Here is a 15,281-nt window from a genome sequence, read left to right as displayed (position 1 = left end):
AGCCCTTTAAGGGGCGATGGTCTGTGCCGGAAGGGAACGGCTCTGCAGCAGGAAGCGGCCGTGTTTGGGGCTGTGTTTGGGGCCGGTCTGTGTTTGGGGCTGTGTTTAGGGCCGCTCTGTGCTCGGTGCCATGCTGTGGGGCCGCTGGCTGCTGCCCGGTGCGTCCCTGGCCGTGGGCGCAGGGCTGGGTGCAGCACTGACCGCCCGCTGGCAGCGCGGTGCTGCGGACACGGAGGTGCCGGGGCTGCTGTGCCGCCTGCCCGTGGTACCGGTGGTGTCGGCGGCCTCGGGCCCTCCAGCCCCCATAGAACCGGCACGGACCGAGCTGACCAAGTACGGGCTGCCCGGGTTGGCGCAGCTGCGGAGCCGCGAGTCCTACGTGCTGTGCTACGACCCGCGGAGCCGCAGCGCGCTGTGGGTCATCGAGCAGCTCAACAAGGAGACGCTGAGCGGAACCTCGGATCGATCCAGCTGCGACTTCCAGGAGGACGATTCGGTGCACGAGTATCACCGAGCCACCAACGCCGACTATCGGGGCAGCGGGTTCGACCGCGGCCACCTGGCTGCTGCCGCCAACCACAAGTGGAGCCAGAAAGCCATGAGGGACACCTTCTATCTCAGTAATGTTGCTCCCCAGGTAGGGCTCACAACAGTCATGGTGTGGCTTATGGGTTCTGTCCCTGTGTGTTCAGTGCATGGCTGCAGGGTGGGGGTCAGCTCATCTCACAGCGCCCTGAGCGCTCTGGGAGTGTTACAGATGTTAGAATAGCTCTGAGCAATAAGGAAGTGACCATGTCACCATCTTTGTGTTTGTAGGTGCCTCATTTAAACCAAAATGCCTGGAATAACCTTGAGAAATACAGCAGGAGCTTGGCGAGAAACAACAAGAATGTCTATGTCTGCACAGGACCTCTGTACCTGCCCAGGTAAACACCAGGAGCCAGGTGGGACCACAATGAGGATGTTGTTGTGCTGGGAAGGTAAAACAGGCTGAGGGCTGCAGCTCCCAGCTGCCCCAAACCAGGAGTGAACAGCTCAGACCCCCAGTGAGAGCAGCAGGCTGCAGGGTTTCTGCAGGAGGGTATTTTCTTAGCATTGCGATTATTTTCAGTGTTTCTTATTCAATCAGTTATTTGGGGAGTACAAAGGGTGTGTTTCCTGAGATGCAAAACAGTCCAGTTGCTTTGGTTTACAGTTTTTAGTCTAAGCAGTGTTGGATTAGTAGGGCATTGAATGAACAGATTAAACTGCACACCTCCCTGCGGAATAAAGCTCCTGGGTTTCATTTCATGGACTGTTTGTCCACTTAGAGCATGACTTTACCTGCAATGATATTTATGTGGGAGCATGAAGAGCAGTTTGATAAGCCGAGTTCTCTGAACAGCCTTTTCTTACCTCCTAATGTAAAAGGGGAGATGGTGAAGGAGGGGTCTGGGAGGAGCAGAACCAATGTAAGCTCACCTTCCCCATGTCCCCCAGCCTCTGTACAGCAATATTTGTTACATCTGCACTACAGATGTCATGCTGAGGTGGGGGCTTGCAGAGGGGTGGTGTTAAAGAGCTGAGTAGGGTGGAAGTGACACCAGCATAGGAGGTAACGTTGGATGCTGCTCTTGGTGCAGGATGGAGGCTGATGGGAAGATGTACGTCAAGTACCAGGTGATTGGGAAGAACAACGTGGCCGTCCCCACCCATTTCTTCAAGGTGCTCATCCTGGAAAAGGAGAGTGGAGAAATTGAGTTGCGCTCCTATGTGATGCCCAACAGCCCCGTGGATGAGAAAATCCCACTTGAACGGTTCCTGGTTCCCATCGAGAGCATTGAGCGAGCCTCAGGGCTCCTCTTTGTCCCAAACATCTTGAAGAGAACGAGCAGCTTGAAAGCCATCACAGCTGGAAACAAGCGATGAACTGTGACCAACCAGATCCAGGTAGCAGTGGGGGCCCACGGAATGTTCCCTTGTGTATTTTAAGGTGTGTGAAATAAGAGAGGGGTGTTTCTCTCGACCCCTTCCCCGGTTTCATTAACAGTGAAACACAGTGAAGCGTGTCCTAAGGACAGGCTGTAGGGAAGGCTTCGGAGTCCTTGATGGGTCCTTGTGCTCTGCACTTTGCCCCTAAGGTGCAGTACTGTGGGTGTTACTGTAATCACTCCCTTTGTGCGTGGCACATTATGACACATAGGGGCGTTAATTTCTGTACTTAGAGGGAAGGATGGGAGCAAGCCAGGTACTGTGAGAGGAATGAAAGGTCCGTGCATTTTTGCTTATAATTTTCACGAAATGGTTTTAGCAGTAAAGCTTTGAAAGCACCAAGGATTGGTCATTTTATTATCTGCTCTTACCAAAGCCTTTGAATGTCCTTCCTGTCGAGATAAAGGCAGTTCCAGCCCTTCCTGCCTTGGGAAGGATGAAGCCTTTGAGTTGAGGGGGATCTGGGGAGTCAGACTAACAGTGTGACAGGAACACGTGCTTGACACAAGGATTAAATTATTACTTTTGAAGCTTGAGGGCTGCATTGCTGCAGGGGCACTGAGAATGTGAGCTCCCTGGATGCAGTCAGCTACCTGGATGCTGACTGCTCGCCTTCCACACAAAACATGGGGAGTTTGAAGGAAGCAGAGGTTTGGTACTGTTTTATTCTCTACCCAAGGCATCTGAATTGCTGACAGTCAGTTTGCTGACCAGCTTTTAGCTGGATGTTGCAGCTGAATGGTCCAGAGATGCTGGAGACTTGGTTGAGCAGTGCTGCCAACTTTAGTCACATTGTGTCTTCAGCTTCCCCAGGGCTGGTTCCTGGAGTGATTCTCTGTGTTTGAATAGCAACAGGCTATTCCCAGAGGCAGTCCAAGGCAGAGGACAGGGTCAGTGGTTTTCCTTCTCACAGCTGTCAGTGGGAGTCTTTGCAGCCTCATCAATGTGAGGTCTCAGTGCTGACAGAGAGATCAGCAGCGCTTCCTGGAACAGACCAAAGCGCAGTCAGAACTGCTGCACTCAGCTGCCTGCCAAAGCAATGGCTGAGGCATCGCTGTGGGGAACATCATGGTTGGCTGTGTGTCCCTGCCAGAGACAGAGATGCTCTGTGCACACAGGCACTGCGCCTCCCGTGCTGTCAGCCCCAGCCTTACCTCTGTCCGGATGGTTCGGCTGCCTTGGCTGGGACAGGTGTTCAGGTAGAAGTCAAACAAGATGCTCGGGTCAGTGACTTCCAGGTTTGGGTCTGCATCGACCCCAGCTTCCAAGCCCTGAAGACCTCCAAATACAACAAGGATGTGCCTATGGGAGAGCACAGGGACAGAGTGAGAGGGAGAATGGCTCTTAGGTCCACACCTGCGTAGATGTTACAAGTTTTACATAGGAGAGCATATTGTGTGACTTGAACCTTAAGGGAGATTAAGAATTGGCTGTGTGCAAACGCTTCTTTTTCACTTGGATACAGACCTAAAGGAGGGGAGGGTGACCTGGTCCACGGAGCTACCCCGCTCTGAGGTCCCAATAGAGAGATCATAGCCTTCCTTGAATGGGCATTCTGAAAAGACAGCACCTGGCAAACAAACACAGAATGTGGTTATCACAGCGGTCCTCTCACCCATGCTGCCTTCTGGGCAGTTCAGACACTTCACAGGTGAGTGGTAGCAGCAGAAATGATTGCTTTCCAGTGCCACTAATGCAACTTCTAAATGAAGAATGATCCCTTTCCCTGCTTAATTCCCTTGCTTCAGGAGTCTCCTGGCACCTGAGTGCAGCACCTTAAAGCTCAGCAGGTACCAAGAACCATTCCTTGATGAATGGCTTATGATTTTCTTTCTATCAGAAGACAGTGGAAAATTAGCTGCACTGCTGGCTGGCAGTCACCCATTTGGAGACATGTTAAGCAGCAGAAGTGTACCCAGTAGGGCTGCGATTGGTGTGGAAGCCCAGGTGGGATTAAGATCCTTCCACACAGTAAAAAGCAAAGAACCCTTCTGGGCACTGCACTTACTCAGGCAGGAGGCAAGGCGGACGCTGTAACCCCAGTACAGACCGGACACCGTACGAGGGTGGTTTGAGGAAACCACAGTGCCTTTTCGTACTTTAGATTCTGAAAGGGAAGGGAGGAGATGAACAACCCCAATGATCACCTGAGAAGAGCTGAATTTGACCAGCCCCATCCTGAGGTTTCTCCTGTGTTAAGGCACTAAACTAGGAGATGCGGTGAGGGAGTTACTAAATTGTGTGTGTAGTAAAGGGAACACAGTGGAGTATCCTCAAACATTAGTAATCTGAAGGCTGTCACACAGAAGGACCAACTGCAGCCAGAGTTGAGTTCACAGATGCTAATGGAGCAGTAATTACCTGGATTCTGTGCTTCCTGCAGGCGCACAGTGACACGCAGACCAGGCTTCAGCTGTTTGTCAATCTGTACCTCCTGCAGAGACAGTCACCAGCAATGTTAGCCTGGAGGTACTGAGGAAGGTTGGAAGAAGAAAGGGCGGGAACTATTCCGGCCTAGGGCTGGAATGAGGAGCTCTGTAATAAGGGTCTGTGCTGAGTGAGTTCACGGTGGTTGGGTCATCGGCCTGGGACTTATTTTGATGCTCAGAGGCTCAAACCACAGCACAAAGCAGTAACGTGCTGGAATGGGCCTGCCAGGACTTGGGAAGCCATGAACAACCCTTGACAGCCATGAACAAGACAGCAATAGCATTAAGCTGCACCCCAGCCTGCTATGAAGCAGGGCACTCAGAAAACCAGCAGTACCTGAAAGTCACTGTGACTGTTTCAAACAGGACAGAGTGCCAGGGTAAGTTGCTTTGGGATCTGCAGGTTGCACGCTGCCATACCTTCTTCATCCCACAGTTGACAAATGAGCCTCTGCCCGGTTTACACGGCCGGTCTAACACCACACCTTCTCTGTACTCCGAATCCTCATCCACCCGCATGTGGTGGGGGCTGTCCAAGGGGTTGAGGAGCCCTGCAACAGTGCACAGGAAAGCAACAGCTAAGGACAGAACACGGACTATAAGTGTAAGTAAGCTGCTCTGCTACCTCCTCCCTCTCTTCTCCAGTGGAGCACAGCATCTCACCTGTGCTGTGTGGTCAGGAAAAGGCTTTAAGTTCTGTGCATTCCATGCAAAATGAGAGACAGAGCTCACAGAGGGGGAATCAACAGCTTGGGACAGAAAGAACTGAATTATTACCTGCAAACTGCAGATCCCCATGTTTTGGAAAGAACGATTTTCTCAAGTACCTGTTATGAGAGAAGGTTCAAATATGAAAATTGTCACTTCTGGCTTTGTTCTAATTGAAAAGGAGTCACGAACTGATCGCAGTGGACTTACTGAGGGCACTCCAAGTACTGCAGGATCCGAGCCAGCTGCACGCAAGCTTTGCCTCTCTTCCCAATTCCTTCAAATTCCCCTTCCACGCTCCTGAAGGAGAGAGAACAGGCTGAACTCAGTACAAGACTGCACAGCCCCAAAGGGTCAGGTCTACAGAAGACCTTCTTTTAATCTAAGAATGGCAGCTCCCTCCACCCTCAACCTCTACAGAAATAAATGGGCTGCTCCAGAGGTAGAAACTATTAAGTTCTATTTGGAACTCTCCAAGTCAAAGCTCTTACTCAGTTTTGTTGCTGTTGTCATATTTAGTCTTTATGTATCTGGTTTTTTATATACAACCTGGCAATGGATCCTATAGCACTGCAGTGCTTGGCCAGTGAACAGAGGCACAGGCCCAGATGAGAAGTTGAAGGAACAGGTGTCATTCCTTCAAAGCATCTCCATCTTCCCCATGTCCCAGCACAGGTAAGTGACCATCTTTGCCCCCAGAGGGCCCTGTAATCCTCGTGTTAGGAGCGCCTGCTTAGGATAAAGACATTTCTGATCTCATCTAAGACCGAAGGAGCACAGAGGAGAACCTTCCTGCAGACCAGAACAGCTCATCCGTACTTTGCATCCTCTCCGTGCTCGTCGAACACCACGATCTCATCCACGCAGAAGATGGCACACGCTCGGGCGATCTGCCCGGCCAGGTATGTCCGCAGCTCCAGCGACTGCGCGTTGTTGAGGATGGAGCCCGGCAGGGCCACGCTCAGCGTGTAGTGCCGCCCTGGGGATGGAGGGCAGTCAGCAGGGCTGCGGCATTACGGCTTTATGGCACTTACGGACCCTTCCAAGCTCAGCCCCCCCAGCAGCTTCACCTTTATCCTCCTGCTGCTGCTGCTGCTCCTCCGCCTGTTTCTCGGCCATTTCCCGCACCCGCTGCTTCTCCAGCTTCTTCAGCAGGTTCAGCTCCTTCCATTTCTTCTTCTCTGCTTTCCCTGGTACAAACACGAGGCCCCTTCTGTTAACGGCCGGGTCCCCCCCACAGCTCCATTCCCCTCCTCGACCCCGAGCGGCCCCCAGCCTTACTCTCCTGCTTCCAGCGCCGCCAGTTCACCTTCCTGTCTTCAACCCTGTCTTCCACCTGCGGGCACAGCAGCCGTCATCCCCACGCTCCCCAATGCAGCCATACCCACAGCCCCATAACGCAGCCATTCCCATAGCCCCATAATACAGCCATACCCACAGCCCCATAACGCAGCCATACCCACAGCCCCATAACGCAGCCATACCCACAGCCCCCAACGCAGCCATACCCAGAGCCCCATAACGCAGCCATACCCACAGCCCCATAATACAGCCATACCCACACCCCTCCATACCCGCACCCCTTTAGGCCGCTTGGCCTCGCTGCCGTCCGCCATCTTGTCCCCCACCACGTTCTCTGGCCCCGCCCCCCTCTGCTGTGATTGGTCCGAGGGCGCCGGGTCCCGCCCACCTGAGCCAATGGCTGGGCAGAGGGCGGTGCAGTGTTGGTGTTAAATCCCCCGCGCGGCTTGGCGAGCTCAGCAGGGTGCGGTGTGTTGTGTGAGCGGATGGGTGACCGCCGGGCGGGCACTGCTGAGGTGCTGCTGCCATAATGTGGATGTTACCCAGGGAATGGGGGCAGCTCTATGTGAGCTCCATAATTACAGACACATTTAGTCCTCAATTAACTCAACTTTAATAATTTAACAGTCACAGATACTTATCAAATGTTGCATGTAACTCCAGCACGATTGATGATCAAGTCCTATGCTTTTATCCAGCCTGAAATGAAGAATGATGCCAGAACTACCTGCTGCAATGCTGCAATGCTGCAATGCTGCAATGCTGCAGTGCTGCTCCTGTTGTCCCACCAGCTGCATGCACCCATCACAGGCTGCAGTTCTGCTCTGCAGCCCAGGGGATGCTGCCAGGCATCAACTACATGTGGGTGCACAGGGAAGGTTTGGTTACAGCCCAGCTCCATTTAAAGACCTATTTCCTGAGGGTGGACGGTTGCTGAGCCACCCTTAGTGTCCTGATGGACACAGCTCAGAACTGACCAGCAAAGTCTTTAAAACAAGAAGCAAAAATGCTGAATGGCAGCAGTGCACATGGAGGCTCACTGCTTGCAATTGGATCACAGTGAGAGCTGTGTCCCCCAGCCCTGGGCCTGGCAGACCTTGTACCCACACGTCTGACAGAAAACGTGGCTGAAAGCACAAAAATCATCATGTAGCAAAGTGTGCAGCACAGTAAAACAAGAGGAAGGAGTGCAGCCGTGGGGAGCCGGGTTCGCCCCTCAGTGCCTTCAGGGAGCAGCTTTCTCCAGCTTCCATCTTTGCAATATGTCGTCTGCTGCCTTCAGTGTGGCGTCCTCCTAAATCAACACCATGAGTTCAGTCTGTGGCCTCCAGCAGGTCCCCCCCCTCACTACACTTGTTGTTTGTACAAAAAAAGCCCCAGTTCTTGCCCTGTGTTCCATGCAATGTGGACACAGCCAAACCTGAGGGGTGCAGGCCGGCCGTGTGTCTCACCTTGGCAAAGCAGAACCGGATGAAACTGTTGTAGTTGTCCTTATGGGCCCCACAGTAGAATGCTGAGAGTGGGATGGCTGCCAGTCCCTGCGGAGGGGAAATGGGGAGTAATGGAACTGCCATGGGTGAAACTATGGCCTGTTGCTCACGAGTCTCACGGATGGGCTCACAGATGCCCTTAGTGCTCTGCTCAGGATGACAGAGTTGAAGCCTGACAGATCCCAAGTGTCCCCCAGCTCCAGGCTGCTGGATGCACACATGGGATGGGAGAGCCCCAGCCCTGCCTGGCACCATGGCTGTGAACCAAGCCTGGATGAGGACATTGCCCGCTGATGCTGCTGCTACTGGCTCCTCGTGAGGGCACAAACCCACAGTCACCACAGTGAAAGAGAAGCAGGTAAATTTACCTTGTTCTTGACCATCCACTTTGCAAATCTGGAGTCGTAGGGCTCGTCGGAGTCGGGGACATCAGGGACTTCGGATTCTGCAGGAGGAGCAGCACAGAGGCTGTGGTTGGTGCCTCACCCCAAACCCACAGCCACCGGGAGCTCAAACGTGTGGTCTCTCCCCTCTTTGGATGGTGTTTGTGCAGGCTCCTGTCCTTAGCAGCAGTACCAGGCTGAGCTGACCCCCTCACTCTGCCCTTCCCAAGCAACATTGGAACTCACTGAACTCAGAGATGTCTGCCACCAAGAAGTAGGTGCCCTCAGGGATGATGGGTTTCATCCCCACCGCAACCAAGCTCTGGATTAGCTGATCTCTCTTCTGCTGCAGCTCCCTGGGCAGCTGGACAAAGTAGCTGTCTGGTTTCCCATAGCGCTCAAGCTCCCTCTGGAAACCTTGAGCCACAGCATCCTGTGAAGGGAGAGGAAGCAGTGGAAACATGGCCAAGGCTGCTTTGGGGTCTGTGTGGCTGCATGGAGCTGCCTTTACCTGTGCAGCTGTAGCACAGTGATACACCGAGTTCTGGTGCACGGTACGCAGGTGCTGCAGCAGCCGGTTGGGTCCTACAGTCCAACCCACCTATGGCCAGGAGAGGAGGAGGAAGGTGATAAGATCAGGTGATAAGATCAGGTGATAAGATCAGGTGATAAGATCAGGTGATAAGATCAGGTGCCTCCTCAAGCTTTGGTAGCACTTTCCAGACAGGGCTGTTGTAAAGTACTGTTGGTATTTTGTGGCACTGGGGCTCAAAGTTACACATACAACTGCCCTCAGTGCTGAGCCCAATGTGACCTAGAGCAAAGGGACAGGGATGGGGAGGCACTGAGGTGTTGCACAGGGAACTTACCTTCCAGCCAGTGATGCTGAAGGTTTTTCCAGCACTCCCAACGATCACTGTGCGGTCCCACATCCCTGGCAAACTGGCTGGCAATAAAGCAAGAAAAATGCTGCTGGCTGTGCCATGCCCAGGGTTCCCAGGGGTGCCAATATTACTTCCCCTCAACAAGGTAATTGCATGTTATAGGGACAGAAAGAAGAGATCTCTGAAGTCATGCTGAAATGGATGTCCTAAAACTAGAGGCAGCCAGAAAACTGTGGCTTTACACAGTAGAGGATAAAATCCAGTTTCACTGAAGCCAAAAGGCTCTTTGCTCCAGATCTCATGTTGCGAAGCCACAATTTACTGTTTCTGGGAGTCAAAGCTCCAGTTTAAGCCCTGTTGTGGTGGCTGAAATTGAAGTACATGCAGGCAGCCCTTACAATTGCCAGAGGCCCCAGTTATATTCCCAGATCCTTCTCTGGATGGAGCTACCCAGAGATGTTGTACCCACAGGAGAAGCCCGGGATCAGCCATGCTATTCTCCATACCAATACGGATGTGCTCCTTCCCATCGTACACCAGCCATTCATACACTTCATCGCTGATGCAAAGGGCGTCGTGCTTCACACACAGGTCTGCAATGAGCTCCAGCTCCCCTCGGCTGAACACCTGCAGCAGGGAGCAGAGCTGAGACGCAGCACGAGCAGCTCTGAGCACACAGTGCTCCCACAGAACCCTCTTCCTCATATGGAATTGCTGCTGCATCTCAGATGGGTCTGGCTGAGCTGGAGCAGCCCAGTGCTCCCTCAGGGCTGTCCCCATTAGCCAGAGGCATTACCTTGCCCAGAGGGTTGTTGGGTGAGTTCAGGACGATGGCTTTTGTCTGCTCACTGAATTTAGAAGCCAGCTCGGCCGGGTCCAGCTGCCAATCTGCACTTGACATCAGTTTTCCTTCTTTTGGAGCTTTCTAGAGAGAATAGAGGAGAATCTCAGCTTGCTTTGCTGGCCCTGCTCTCCTCTCACTGCTCACCATGATACAACTCCTGTTCTCTCCTCACTGGCTCTGACCCACTCACCGGTCTCAGTGGGATGTACACCGGTGTCCCACCAGCCATTTTCACCATTGGCTCATAGCAGTCGAAAAAGGGCTCAATGATTATCACCTGGAAGAGATGGGGAACGTCAGCACCCTCCTGGCCCTGCTCAGATCTCAATCCCTGAACTATTGTAATATGGAGAACATGCATTACCAGGGGCACTGAATTGTTCTTCCCACCACTTGGGGCAAAAGAATTATTTTGCCTTATGCAGAAATGAATCTGTGCCCTGCTGCAACTTTCCCTTTAAAAGCTCAGATACTGAAAAGTGTGGAATAAAGCCTTTCTGGCTAAAATAAACAGGCTGCAGCTGCCAGCAGGTCTAGAAAGAGCTCACCCAGGGAAAGGCTGTTCATATGACAAGCCCAGCTCCGGGGTTACCTCATCGCCTTCCTCAATGAAAGCCTGGAAGCAGCAGAAAAGGGCCTGGTACGCTCCCACAGTCACCATCACATTGGTCATAGGATCCAGCTCTCGTCCGAGCAGCTTCCCAAAAAGCTGGGCTAGGATTTTCACCAGCGGTGGGTGACCCTGTGGGGTGAGAGGAACAGGTGGGAAGGGGCTGGTAGAAACCTTCTGAAAGAGAAATGAGCCCCTCAGATGGGGCTGGGTGGCCAAGTGCCCTGGGTCTGGTTTCACCACGGCACAACCATGATGGCTGCACCTCGCATACTCAGGTGCCTTGTGCCATGGGAGCTTTAGCAATGAACCCTGTGTCTGCTGGTCCTCCACATCAGTCAACATAGCTTTGAAGCAAAGCAGGGGCATGGTCCTTCCTGAAACTATTCTCTCCCTTTTCTTAAATGAGAGCAGCTACTCCTTGCCTGGACAGCACTGTCAGAAACTACTAACTGCCACCCAGACCTCTGCAATGGCAAAACAAGATTCTGGAAAGAAGACAAGAAGCAAAGCTGGAAGCTAATGCAAGAAGATGTTTGTGAATGCAAATCTAGGTCACTTCCATCTGCCCACTGCAGCAGCTGGAGGTACCCAGCCCTCATGCCCAGCCAAGATACGTGTTGCTCATGGCCCATCTGATGGGCTGTACCGCCGAGCAGGATGCTGTCCACGCACGAAGGCACGGGTGTACTGGTGCAGCGTGTGCTTCTCCCCGCTGACAGCTCTGCTGAATGCCTCCTTCAGAAAGTCTGGGGGGGGGAAGTCGGGGAAGCCTTGGCCCAGGTTCACCGTGGAGTAGGTGGCAGCCAGTTTTACAAACTCCACCCTAGAGAGATGGAAGGAAGAGCACAATAAGCATTTACAGAGGGAGCCTGGGGCAGCTTTTTGGCACCAGCTCTGCTTGTTGGCATCCCATCAACAGGGAGCAAGGTGCCTCCATGGCAGGGCTGTTTTCTGTCCCATCCTCATTGCCTGTCTCAAGCACAGGGAATTTCAGACTTGTTTTAATTATAACAGAGCCCTGCACTATCTCACTGGGAATGGTTTTAATCCTTTTGAAGGAGATACCAATTCTGATCAGACCAGAGGTATTCAAGCTGCAAAAATTAACACTCAGACATCATGAAGGCTCTGCACAGGTAAGGCTGGATGGACTCAGTGCCCACCTTACACTCAGCATCTCATCAGCGCTTTGTAGCTTGAAGCTGGGTGCAGCAAAGCCCATTAGGTTAGGCTGCCTAAAGCCACGCTGACCACCAAGGTAAAGCAGGAGCTGCCCAGTAGCAGCTTAACTCACCAGATGTTCTTATCTATTCCCTCCAGCCTCCGGGCTTGCACTGGCCTTGACATTTTTGCCTGCAAAGAGTGAGAAAAAGAGCTTGGAGCTTTCACCAGTGGCAGTGGGGCCACAAGAGAAGGGGACGTGCCCTCCCACCTCTGCTCACCCAGTAGAGTTACCCTCACTGGGCCACTAGCAATGCTTTACACCTTGTTTCCAGCTGGAATAAAGCATGGGGTCAAATGAGCTCAGCCAGGCTCTAACAGCCAGGCCAATAACCCTGAACCTCAGAGTTTTGCTTTGAATAGTTTCTGTTTTCCCCTAACATAAGAATCTCTTTGGTGTCCAATATCCATGTGCATCGTGGTTATGGGGCTAGAAGGGGTGAGCATGCAGAGCAAAAGCCTCTTTCTGTCTGGATAAGCATGGCAGGAGAAGTCTGCTGTCCTTGATGGGGGATTTATCACAAGGATGATGAAAAGCAGCAGAGGTAGAATTTAATAACTCAGCAGCACAGGAGAAAAGGCAACCAGACAGGGAGGGGACTGGAAACTGGAGACAAATTATGTCTAATGCACCAAGAAGAGCCAGCGTGGGGACACGAGTAGTGCATCTGCAAAGCACCGAGCCAAGAAAATGATCTTTCCCATAGAAAGCAAAATGCATTTAAACACAGACAAGGAAGGCACATGAGGACAGCAAAGATGTGAGATGTGGAGCTAGGATGTGCAGGAAGAGGATTTGTCAGGATGATGGGGGGATACGGGGTCCCCTCTGCAGTAACCTCCCACTTACCTGCGTGCTCCTGCAAAGCTGCCCCAGCCTTTGAGAAGTGCCCCAAGGACGTTTCCCTTGAAGTCTTTGGATTCTTTATGCAACTCCAGCCCTCGCTGGGGAGTTTTGCCAATGAATGCAAGGAGTGCTGTGTTTCAGAGGGCAGCAGCTGGACTCTGTGCTCCCCCATGGGCCAGGCAGGTGGCCAAGGGTGAGCAGGAGTCACTGCCTCCCTGGGTAGAGGGGAGCCCCATGCCTCTCCCCTATTCCCTTCCTTTGCTACAAAAGCCTTTGAGTATCACAGTCAGCAAGTCCTGTGCTAACCCCAAGCTGTTTTTGGTGGGAGTAGGAGGATTTGTGGCTCGGAATGTAAAAGATAGTTGAGGATTAAATATTAACAGCTCCAATCTTGTATTTTTTACGGTAGGGCTGCTGCTGGCTACAGGTCAGACAATGTGACAGCATTGGCAAGAGTGATGGGGTCAGCAGGAATAAAGTGTTATAAGTCCATAAGCTGCCAGTTTGGAGCAAAGGTTCTCACCCTTTCAGAAATGGCAAAGTTTTTTCCCTTGATGTCTCCTTGTCCCATCCCCAGCTTGTGTGATGCTGCTGTGGGTGGCTGGAGAGCAACACAGACTCAAGGCCATGCAGCCCCCAGCTCCATTTCTGTTTGTTCTGCCCCCCAACTTGACAATGATCCTCCAGTTGCAATTTGCAGCCAGGCAGGACAGTGCTTTGCAAATGCAGAAGACGGAGCAGCTGCAGCCACGCTCTGCCCTACAACACTTATAAGCACGTTATTTCCTTGCTCTGCAAGTTTCTTTCTCCAGGAGGATGCTGATATTCCATTTCCCAAATATTTTGCAACCCACGAGGCTTTAGTAGCAGACACCTCCAGTTGAAGCAATCCCACAATGAGCTTTTCTCCATATAAAGTGCACTCTCATGTTTGTGATGTGTTCCCTTTAAACAGGCTACCTGGAAATAACTAACTACAGAGGAGGTCACAGCAGAGTGACTGAGAAGTGCCCTATCTGCTGCCACTGCCACGGCTCACTCCTTGGCTCCACATGCAGCAGTCTGAGCCAAGGACAGGGCTGCAGGCCAGAGGCAGCCATGCTGGGCACTCAGTACCTCGCTGCAGTACGGGCTGTATCCAGCGCTGCAGTTCCTCTCCAGTAAGAAGTGACGCAGGAACGGTCCCAGTCTCCTGATCATGCCACGGCTCCTGCTGTCTCACAGCACAGACCTGCATTTCCCCCAGACACAAAGCAAAGGGATGAGAAAAAAACACTCCTGGGCTGCAGGCAGAAAGGAAAGGCTCTGTGTACCTGTGTGAGTCCAGACCCAATGCTGTGTTATTGCACCCTGGGTAGGAAACACAGCCCAGACGCTGTGTGTGCTGTCACTGTAATGTCAATGTTTAACATCTCTTTGCCCAGGAGGGAAATAACAGCACGGCTTATGGAAAACAATGGACGTAGCACATGTTGGCTCCACAGCAGGGGCAGCAGTGGGGGCAAAACCGACTTACATCAAGCTGGACTGTGTTGCATTACGCTTCCAAAGCCTGGCTGCAGCGTTCGGGCTGAACTCATACGCATTCCGGCTTCTCCATAGATCCGAAATGCTTCGTCTGCTTCCTGGGAGGAGTCTGCGGGCTGCAATACACCAATGGGGGGGACTGTGCAGGGAAAAGGAGAGCTGGGGTTCATCAAAGGATAATGACCAACTACCCAGCCCAAAGCCAGGCCCTGCAGCTCCGTCTGGCTCTGTGTGATGCCTCAGACACAGGGTCAGCAGGGACATGGGAGCTGCGTTCTCTGTCAGTGCTATGAGAGGTGGCCATTGCTCAAGTGAGACATAGGGAGTAAATCATCCCCTCTCAGCTTCCCTTTCCCTTTTGTGAGCAGGCTTTGCGTGCCGTGATGAATCAGGTCATGTTGCTCTTCCAAGTGATTACTGTCTATGTCTTGCAGTAGGAAAAAGTGAGGCATGGGGAAGGAAGGGCTGACGTTTACAGTGCGGAGGTCCTGGTTCCTGACCCGACACCCTGCTGCTGTGACTAAGAGGGAGGGAATTTCTGTGCAGGCAGATGCAAACTGTGTTTGCTAAACTTCCCAACACTGAAACAAACAACTGGCAGGTCAGCTCGTGTTTGCTCCCAGATGGATTTACACAGCACATCCTGGGATGGTTGCTGGGTCCATCCCTCCTGCTGAGCTTGGCAGTGGTTGTTGGACCCCAAGTTAGACCCTTGAGAAGGGCCATAACAGCAGAAAGCCCTGCTGACAGAAAGATGTTTGCCAACCCCCCACTATTGCCCTGAGCTTATCAGCATCTCCAAGACTGGCAGGAGAGATCCCCACTGCTGTGCTGCTGAGCCCCATCAGGTTCCTAGAAAGCCACAGCTGTGCTTATTTTACTGTAGAAGCAACCACTGCTGTCCACAAGTCCAAATTGGCCGCACTTAACAGCCCCATGCTGCTTCTTGTGCACTAATGACCCTATAACGAATGCCTTTGAAGCATCCTTTATGAATATTTGAAAGCACAGTGCTGGACAGATGAGTCAGCTGAATGGAAATAACCACGGGAGGACGGCTCT

The 15,281-nt window shown here is 52.5% G+C and overlaps 3 protein-coding genes and 1 long non-coding RNA gene across 13 annotated transcripts; 2 read left to right on the top strand and 2 right to left on the bottom strand.

Moving 5' to 3' along the window:
* The first annotated feature begins 44 nt into the window (after positions 1–44).
* On the top strand, positions 45–2,313 carry ENDOG (endonuclease G). The gene is made up of 3 exons (XM_015878927.2): positions 45–637; positions 817–926; positions 1,623–2,313. The coding sequence occupies exons 1-3, from the start codon at positions 131–133 to the stop codon at positions 1,906–1,908; spliced, it is 903 nt and encodes a 300-aa protein (XP_015734413.2). The 5' UTR covers positions 45–130; the 3' UTR covers positions 1,909–2,313.
* Positions 2,314–2,618: 305 nt separating this feature from the next.
* On the bottom strand, positions 2,619–6,746 carry SPOUT1 (SPOUT domain containing methyltransferase 1). 4 transcript variants are annotated; one of them, XR_014936311.1, is made up of 12 exons: positions 6,683–6,746; positions 6,390–6,444; positions 6,179–6,298; positions 5,928–6,087; positions 5,319–5,408; positions 5,178–5,227; positions 4,738–4,951; positions 4,333–4,405; positions 3,980–4,078; positions 3,439–3,541; positions 3,126–3,273; positions 2,619–2,955 (listed from the first exon to the last, which is right to left on the bottom strand). XR_014936311.1 is itself a non-coding variant. In XM_015878925.3 (12 exons), the coding sequence occupies exons 1-12, from the start codon at positions 6,722–6,724 to the stop codon at positions 2,863–2,865; spliced, it is 1,164 nt and encodes a 387-aa protein (XP_015734411.2). In that variant the 5' UTR covers positions 6,725–6,746; the 3' UTR covers positions 2,619–2,862. The 4 variants fall into 4 exon arrangements, 2 of the variants coding, with proteins under 2 accessions (XP_015734411.2, XP_015734412.2); XR_014936312.1 differs by having other exon boundaries at positions 6,689–6,746; XM_015878925.3 differs by having other exon boundaries at positions 4,821–4,951.
* On the top strand, positions 5,875–7,327 carry LOC146757458 (uncharacterized). The gene is made up of 2 exons (XR_014936319.1): positions 5,875–6,010; positions 7,109–7,327. It is a non-coding gene; the product is annotated as an uncharacterized LOC146757458 (long non-coding RNA).
* KYAT1 (kynurenine aminotransferase 1) lies at positions 7,000–14,312 on the bottom strand. 7 transcript variants are annotated; one of them, XR_014936306.1, is made up of 14 exons: positions 14,209–14,312; positions 13,809–13,923; positions 11,919–11,977; positions 11,297–11,447; positions 10,604–10,753; positions 10,202–10,288; positions 9,964–10,092; positions 9,674–9,794; positions 9,153–9,229; positions 8,795–9,012; positions 8,530–8,716; positions 8,269–8,345; positions 7,862–7,948; positions 7,000–7,704 (listed from the first exon to the last, which is right to left on the bottom strand). XR_014936306.1 is itself a non-coding variant. In XM_085521433.1 (14 exons), exons 5-14 carry the CDS (start codon positions 10,682–10,684, stop codon positions 7,636–7,638), a joined length of 1,005 nt encoding a protein of 334 aa, XP_085377559.1. In that variant the 5' UTR covers positions 10,685–10,753; positions 11,271–11,447; positions 11,919–11,977; positions 12,696–13,923; positions 14,209–14,312; the 3' UTR covers positions 7,000–7,635. The 7 variants fall into 7 exon arrangements, 4 of the variants coding, with proteins under 4 accessions (XP_085377559.1, XP_015734408.1, XP_085377558.1 ...); XR_014936308.1 differs by having other exon boundaries at positions 9,153–9,225; XR_014936307.1 differs by having other exon boundaries at positions 8,795–8,884; positions 9,153–9,225.
* Positions 14,313–15,281: the final 969 nt, after the last annotated feature.

This window comes from Coturnix japonica, chromosome 21 (genome assembly GCF_054131305.1).
Source record: "Coturnix japonica strain WE chromosome 21, WE-NBRP24, whole genome shotgun sequence".
Classification (NCBI taxonomy): domain Eukaryota; kingdom Metazoa; phylum Chordata; class Aves; order Galliformes; family Phasianidae; genus Coturnix; species Coturnix japonica.
The sequence above is the reverse complement of the archived record's forward strand: the minus strand, read 5'-3'. Positions and strand labels throughout refer to the sequence as shown.

Bases quoted from the DNA above. Each gene is read 5' to 3' on its own strand.
- ENDOG (XM_015878927.2), top strand. From the start codon at position 131: ATGCTGTGGGGCCGCTGGCTGCTGCCCGGTGCGTCCCTGGCCGTGGGC. The intron at 638-816 runs GTAGGGCTCACA...TTGTGTTTGTAG, and splicing joins TCAGTAATGTTGCTCCCCAG to GTGCCTCATTTAAACCAAAA. The intron at 927-1,622 runs GTAAACACCAGG...CTCTTGGTGCAG, and splicing joins GGACCTCTGTACCTGCCCAG to GATGGAGGCTGATGGGAAGA.
- KYAT1 (XM_015878920.3), bottom strand. From the start codon at position 13,892: ATGATCAGGAGACTGGGACCGTTCCTGCGTCACTTCTTACTGGAGAGG. The intron at 10,093-10,201 runs GTGAGTGGGTCA...TATTCTCTCTAG, and splicing joins TGTACATCCCACTGAGACCG to AAAGCTCCAAAAGAAGGAAA. The intron at 8,717-8,794 runs GTAAAGGCAGCT...CTCCCTTCACAG, and splicing joins ACTGTGCTACAGCTGCACAG to GATGCTGTGGCTCAAGGTTT.
- SPOUT1 (XM_015878925.3), bottom strand. From the start codon at position 6,724: ATGGCGGACGGCAGCGAGGCCAAGCGGCCTAAAGGGGTGCGG. The intron at 4,079-4,332 runs GTAATTACTGCT...CTTCCCTTTCAG, and splicing joins GCAGGAAGCACAGAATCCAG to AATCTAAAGTACGAAAAGGC. The intron at 3,542-3,979 runs GTAAGTGCAGTG...TTTGTTTGCCAG, and splicing joins CCGCCTTGCCTCCTGCCTGA to GTGCTGTCTTTTCAGAATGC.